At 40.9% G+C, this 6,554-nt stretch overlaps 2 protein-coding genes and 1 long non-coding RNA gene across 5 annotated transcripts in view; 1 reads left to right on the top strand and 2 right to left on the bottom strand.

Annotated features, from left to right (window-relative positions):
- Window positions 1–4: 4 nt before the first annotated feature.
- On the bottom strand, window positions 5–2,941 carry ccdc28a (coiled-coil domain containing 28A). Its single transcript, XM_076095012.1, has 5 exons — window positions 2,543–2,941; window positions 2,154–2,335; window positions 1,908–2,062; window positions 1,580–1,602; window positions 5–1,460 (listed from the first exon to the last, which is right to left on the bottom strand). The coding sequence occupies exons 1-5, from the start codon at window positions 2,680–2,682 to the stop codon at window positions 1,406–1,408; spliced, it is 555 nt and encodes a 184-aa protein (XP_075951127.1). The 5' UTR covers window positions 2,683–2,941; the 3' UTR covers window positions 5–1,405.
- Window positions 2,942–3,680: 739 nt separating this feature from the next.
- Window positions 3,681–6,554, bottom strand: part of nfkbiz (nuclear factor of kappa light polypeptide gene enhancer in B-cells inhibitor, zeta) — a 3,788-nt gene continuing 914 nt past the window's right edge. For 2 of the 3 annotated variants that reach the window (XM_076095165.1, XM_076095164.1), the window contains 8 exons: window positions 6,421–6,509; window positions 5,924–6,213; window positions 5,661–5,766; window positions 5,436–5,582; window positions 4,980–5,297; window positions 4,773–4,883; window positions 4,508–4,675; window positions 3,681–4,336 (listed from right to left, as the gene is read on the bottom strand). In XM_076095165.1, coding sequence (XP_075951280.1) covers window positions 4,298–4,336; window positions 4,508–4,675; window positions 4,773–4,883; window positions 4,980–5,297; window positions 5,436–5,582; window positions 5,661–5,766; window positions 5,924–6,213; window positions 6,421–6,509 — 1,268 coding nt within the window. In that variant the 3' untranslated portion in view covers window positions 3,681–4,297. The remainder of the gene's footprint in view (window positions 4,337–4,507; window positions 4,676–4,772; window positions 4,884–4,979; window positions 5,298–5,435; window positions 5,583–5,660; window positions 5,767–5,923; window positions 6,214–6,420; window positions 6,510–6,554) is intronic. The other variant, XM_076095166.1, reaches the window with a different exon arrangement.
- LOC142953096 (uncharacterized) overlaps window positions 4,578–6,554 on the top strand; it is a 2,380-nt gene continuing 403 nt past the window's right edge. Inside the window, exons 1-3 of the long non-coding RNA XR_012954764.1 lie at window positions 4,578–4,903; window positions 4,993–5,165; window positions 5,532–6,554. The exon at window positions 5,532–6,554 is cut by the window's right edge and continues 403 nt beyond it. This is a non-coding gene — a long non-coding RNA (uncharacterized LOC142953096). The remainder of the gene's footprint in view (window positions 4,904–4,992; window positions 5,166–5,531) is intronic.

Below are 6,554 nucleotides of genomic sequence, written 5' to 3' on the forward strand. Positions count from 1 at the left end.
GAGATTCAGACAACACATTTATTAGGTCAATAAAAATACAACCACCAAACATTCAAAATAGTAAAACACTTCAGAAATAATCCCCCAACAACACTGGTTAAAATAAGAAGTGGCAAATTAAAGTAGGATTTACAATCAAAGCAGCATCACATGATCACATATTATCTCAATACAGAACCTGCTCTATGCAAGTCAATTCAAAGGGTTAGAACCAATAAGGCAAAAATGCTTTTAATCAGAAATTTAAGGCATGCTTCTGATGTCAACATTTGGATAATTCAGTATTTTCCAGCGTCAAAACCGACACACGAGTGATGATGTGCAGTGTGTTTTGCATGTTGCGTGGATATGTGCAAATATATATTCAACACTGAACAAGGTGCTGGAGCTGATATCAGGCCACTCGCAAGTAGCAAGAAGTCATATGCAAAAATCACAAACTGTGCAGTTTCTACTGTTTAAATGTTATATTTTTTTAGATTTAACGATAATTCAAACTTTTTTTTATTGTGTCTAAAATAAGATACATGATTGGGTTCAAAGCGATACAGTTATAAACATGATTTCTGCATCTGCATTTTGATAAGTTTAGCTTCGGGTCTTTAGTTTGTGGCGTTACAGACACTTAGTGACCTGTGACAACAAGACAAAGTGCAACAGAGTGAGGTTACACACACACACACACACACACACACACACACACACACACACACACACACACACACACACACACACACACACACACACACACACACACACACACACACACACACACACACACACACACACACACACACACACACACACACACACACGAGAATAGCTAAAGGAGTAAGCTTGAAGTCAGTTTACTTAAAACAAAGCTGATAAACAAACACTGTAGATGTCATTTCAAGGACTTGTGAATTAATCAACTGCTGGACAAAACAAGGTGAGTAGTTTGTATCAATATCACTTTGGTTAGCAATGTATTGCAAATCTAAACCATTTAGAAACTTGACTTTAAACAGGTCGTGACAGGGATGCAGCAATGCCAATATGTAAAGTACTGTAGGTCAGACAGTAGCTTAAAATTTGGTAGACTCCCTCTATACAACTCTGACTATAAGAGAATACATTCAATCATATCTCAGGAGGTTAATTACTGTCATCCTGCTGTTTAGTCAGACAAGATTATAACTGTTTTATACTATATTTACTGTAGGCAGTGAAAAATAAGGCTCTGCTGCACCCCTGTTGTGATGTCTTACAATAAATCCATGCTGCTTTACAGACAGGGAACGCTGGTGAACTGCCACAATACTTAAAGAGGAATAGAGCCTCCAGCTTGCCTCAACTCCACCATATCTGTTGCAGCCCCTCTAGGTGACATGGGTCTGGGTCAGATGAGGTTGAGAAGAGAAGATCACATACTGGCAGTCCTCGGGATCTCTTGGGAGTCGGCTAGATTCAGTTTCTGACTGGTGAAGCAGGGTAAAGGAAAAACGGGAAACCTGACGGCAAAGAAGTTTTACTTCTATTTCAAAAGCTATAAGGACGAATATGATGCTTGAAGCATGTTGAATCTCAAAAAGGATACATCGAAGAACTCAGCTCCTCAAGCTGTGGAGAGAAAGAACATTTTGATTTTGTTAAACATGCGAGCAGTTTGTACAGAAATCTTTGATCCTGTTTCAACAAGCGTCTGACTAAAGTCTTTAAGAGTTTAACACTTAGGAGGGGAATAAGCAGCTAAATCCTTGCTGGGATGTTGAGTAGCTCCACCACATCAATGAAGTACTTTAAGAAGTACAATGTGCTGTATCACATCGGATTTTCAGGAGCAGGACGACATCACAAGCTATGACATCTGTGTTGCTACTGCTTAAACATGAACAAAAACACAGAAAGGATAAAGTCGGTCTTACGTTAAGAAGTAGGTTGTCCATGTTGGTGTCGCAGGCTACTTTCCTCTGGTCCTCGGGCATTTCGTCCACCTCGCTGTGGAGGTCAAAATGCAAACGCGCCAGCTTCTCCTGCATCTCTCTCACTTGCTCCATCTGGTCAATGGAGCACTCGTTGCCTGACAGGGAGAGGGGACATAACATATTAAAGGTCCATCTGTATCTGTGGCTCTCTGACCATATGTTTTTCTGGTGAAAAGTCCAAACTACCAAACGCTTGTAGTTTCCCCGAGTGGAAGTCGTTGAGGAGACTGAGCAGGCCGTTCTCCATCTCCTGTACATCCGAGACATCGGTCAGAAAGGAGTGCTGGATGATCGGTGCTGCCGGGCCCTGGTTCTGATTAGGCCTCCCACCCAAACCCACATGATGCCTAGGTTTGTCTCTCACTCCCCTGGAAGAGACAAGAAACAACAGAAAACGTGATAACAGATAGAGGAAAATAAAATATTAAATATCAAATGCACAATATATACAATGAAATATAATAATATTACATTAAATAACTAAACAGTAGTGCAAAGATTTAACCAAACATCTGACAAGCAACCTCACACTTCCGCTCTATTATTTCTGAGGAAGGTAAACAGATTATATCTACCTCCTATTTTTGTTCTTTTGGCTGGAGCCGACGTGCCGTACCCCGGAGGAAGCGTTGGTCTTCCGGCCAGAGCCACCGGTCGGGGCCGCAGTGTTGGTGGAGGTCCTGGGACTCTTTCTCTTTAGCTTACGCTCCTCCATAACTTCATGTTACGGGGCTGTCTGGGTTAGCTGGATAAGAGCAGGCACTGTAACTCAATGCAGAACCCTGTACGCTAATCGTGCAGAAACAGCACCCTGTTTCAGTGCCTGTTTAAATTAAATACCAAAAAACATAAGCTGAAAGACGCGTTCAACCACAATTACTACCTAGTTTGTTGTCTGTGCCAATGACAGGTAGTCCTCACGATGTAAACACTTGTTAAAGAATGCGGATGTAGCCCGCAGCCTGTGAACTCTGAAAACTTCCTGTTTTGGTGTGACGCAACGGACCCAGTCATGGCCGCATTCCAAATGGCTTCATTCACCACTACATTACGGACTAAAACACAATATGTCATCTCACTTAACGCAGTGATACAACTACAATATTATTTGACTTCTGGAACAGAATAAGAGTACATATTCTACAAGAAAAGACGACTGTATCACCTACGTTGTATTTCACAGAGGTCCCTCTGCTACGAATTGGAACTGGGCCCAACGTCGACCGTATTCCATCACAGTCCTGTTGAATATCTTGGAAACAGTAGAACTTCGCTGGGAAATCTTTAACACGTGTAGGTTTTTATAATTCTCATGAGGCCTCCCATGTATGAATCTCGACACATTAGTAATAAAATAAAATAATTAAAACTGCTTAATTACTGAGAAATGCATTCTAAGTACTCTTCTTTCTCACACTTTCACAAGACACATTTGTATGTTGTAGTTTTTTCTTCATCCATTTCCTAATTTAATGTTATGATTAAATGATCTAGTATGTCTAAGTCCTGGTTTCCTCGTGATGGAGACAACTGACTCATGTTGTCCAAAACCTTTGTAACAGCACATCTCAAAAACGATATTTCCTTTTAAAGCGAAGTGTCGCTGAGATGTAGGTTCAATAAACAACCACAAGGGGGAGATATGTGAACATCCAATAATGATCCTCCTCTCCCTCTTCTTAATGAATGAAGTATTAATAGCTGATACAAAAATGCTGACAAGACTTTGTACAATTTAATTCATGAAAATACAACATATTCAAAACGTTGATACATTTAATTCCAGAACACCAAATTATACCTGATGTTTTTCAAACTCTATATCATAATACAGCATCAAACAATAACCCTTTCACAATCAAATGTAGTACAGGTGTGTGGTCAAGATGTTTTCTACATTAACTACAATGTTAAACCTTTGAGAAAATGCATGCACGTTTTAAACAAACATTATGAACACCAAAAACAATTATTAAAAAGAAAATAACCTACAACATGTTAAACTGTTAATGTATTTCCAAATACAATGATATGCAGCATAACATGTCTACCCACGATTATAATCCTGCATAAATATTAAACTTTTCCAGCAATAACAGATTTACAGAGCAAGTTTGCTGATTGTGTTGCAATCTTAAACGTACCACCTTAAGTCATACAATAAAGGTTAATTAACAAAAGAATACAAATCATATCTCCATTTTCTCTTTGGGCATTACATAGTAATGAACAATGGCATGTTTCACAGAAACAAACAGCATCTGCCTTGTTTTGGCAAAAAATATTACGATAGACTGGACTGTCTGACTGACAGTGTTTTTGAGCTTCACTTAAGCATCCAAATATTTCCCTTTAAGGATCTTCCGCACCTAAAAGAAAAGAAAACTCAAATCATCACTCGTACTGATTCTCAAACAACATGCACTTTCATTTATAATAATTAATGTTTGTTGATGCGACTTATTTTACTACTTAATGGTATTTTCATATATTTGTGTAACAGTGTTTGCCTCACATTAAGATGATGTAATCATCAATACCTTTTCACCAACGGGTCCTTCTTGCACCAGCTGAGTCGGCAGTTCATTTTCAAAGTTCCTGGTCCCGGGGTCGCCGCCTTTTCTCATCAGCAGCTTCACTGCTTCCACTTGAGCGTCATGATTTTGCAAAGAGCTGACGATGTGCAGGGCTGTGTTTCCACTGAACGTCTGCAACATACACACGCAGAGTCACTCCATGCGTTTCAAGCAGTTTGTGTGTTACGCTCACTTCACATTTGACTTTATTACAACAAAAACAACTTGCCTGAACATTGACGACCGACAGTGAAGACGGCTGCGCGAGGAAAATGTTAAACAGCTCGACGTTTGCCTCCGCAGAAGCCATGTGAAGACACGTCCTTCCACTTTTTCGGTCCTGCATAAATGAAAAACAAGGTAATTCCCTCAGATCCAAGCTTAGTGGTCATGCAACATGGCTTTTTAATACCAAGCAGGTGGTTTTAACAGTTACCATTGTCCCACAGGAGGCGCCCATGAGCAGCAGAGTCTTGATACACTCCACAGACATCTGTGTCTTCTGCAGCAGCTCCTTCGCCTTATATGTACAAAGACTCCCCGGACTCTTCAGCTCTTTAACAACAGCGTTGTGAGACAACACTGCTGCATGCAGCGGCGTGAAACCTCCAGACAGAGAACAGTATGTCATCACAAAGACACTTTGCATAAGAGTCACACCAGGTTTTAACTCGAATACGACGTACTCACCATCATAATTGAACATTTCAATGTCAATTGGCTGCCCGCTCCCCATTAGGGTCCTCCAGATGCTCTGTGGGAATACATCAAGATAGTGTAGAAAACATTAAATATATCCAAATGATCAAAATGCTGCAACAACATTTTATTATGTGCCAAACTGATGTTGAATCATTGACATTTGCACACACGACTGAGCAGTTAAATCTACCTGAAGGGTGAGAAAGTAGCCTTTCTCAGCACACACGTGCAAAGGAGAGCGGCCCCAGTAGTCCCGAGTGTTGATCTGTGCTCCGTGTGTCAGCAGGTCCTGGACTATCAACTGCTGATTGGTGGCGGCTGCTATCTGAAGAGCGGTCTACATACAAAGGAGTAGGCGTTTGTGGGTTAAATGGGTACTATTCATGAATTAAACTAACTCTTTAAGCCTTTGTACCTGCCCATTGTGTTCTTTCATGTCCAGAGAGCCACATTGAGCCATTCTGGCAGCAAGCACAAAAGCAAGAGCCCGTCGACCTTGTGCCACTGCTATGTGAAGACATCTGGCAAGTGGAAAAGAAATAAGACATATGCAAACAAATGTTACTTTATTCAGGTCTGCATAAGTCTCACTACCACTTTTGAAGTAACACAAATGACATTTAGCTCACGGTTTTATCTGTTGATGATTATTTTCACACTTTCTTCATGGGTACATACGTGTCACCATCCGCATCTTGCGTGTTGAGCAGCTCAGGAGGAACTCCTCGGACCCTCTGCAACTCTCGCTGTATTTGCCAGTGAAAAAAAGAAATGTCCACTTCAGCAGCCGGAGCCGCTTGTCTCTGCAGAGCCGGACATTGCAGTTGTTGTGGGGTAACGGGAGCATTTTCAGCAGAGGCGGTGAAGAGATGATTCGTAAAATGGTTCGGCTCATTGCCACAAACTTCAAATTTTGCAGATTTAAATGCGTGCACCGAGTTCTTGTCGTCCTGCGAGCAGTTCCACCTCTGAAAGAGAATCATTTCCAAGCTGTCATTTAAATCATGATTAATCCAACTCAGGCATGTCTGTGTCATTTAGTTTGTTGTCGTCAACTTCTTCTTCCTCATATTTAAGGAACTTTGTCTTCCCTCATAAACAAAACCAGATTCAACACATTTATGAAGAAATAATATACATTTTTCTGTAAAGTCAACTTCTAACCTGGGACTTACCTGGCGTCTCATCATGAGCAGCTCTTTCACGGTCTTCTTCTGTAAAGCTTGGACATTTTCTGGTGGTCTGGGATCAGTGATCAGAAAGCCTGAGGGGGGGAAAAAGTGACGGTCCAGATGTTAAAAGAACAATA

This window comes from Anarhichas minor, unplaced genomic scaffold (assembly GCF_050575085.1).
Source record: "Anarhichas minor isolate MPS153535 unplaced genomic scaffold, ASM5057508v1 ptg000018l, whole genome shotgun sequence".
Lineage (NCBI taxonomy): Eukaryota > Metazoa > Chordata > Actinopteri > Perciformes > Anarhichadidae > Anarhichas > Anarhichas minor.

What these genes read in the sequence shown, in the direction of transcription:
- ccdc28a (XM_076095012.1), bottom strand. Translation starts at nt 2,682, where the DNA reads ATGGAGGAGCGTAAGCTAAAGAGAAAGAGTCCCAGGACCTCCACCAAC. An exon ending in CAAAAGAACAAAAATAGGAG is followed by an intron (nt 2,336 to 2,542) that starts GTAGATATAATC and finishes TGTCTCTTCCAG; the next exon opens with GGGAGTGAGAGACAAACCTA. An exon ending in GGGGAAACTACAAGCGTTTG is followed by an intron (nt 2,063 to 2,153) that starts GTAGTTTGGACT and finishes TCTCCCTGTCAG; the next exon opens with GCAACGAGTGCTCCATTGAC.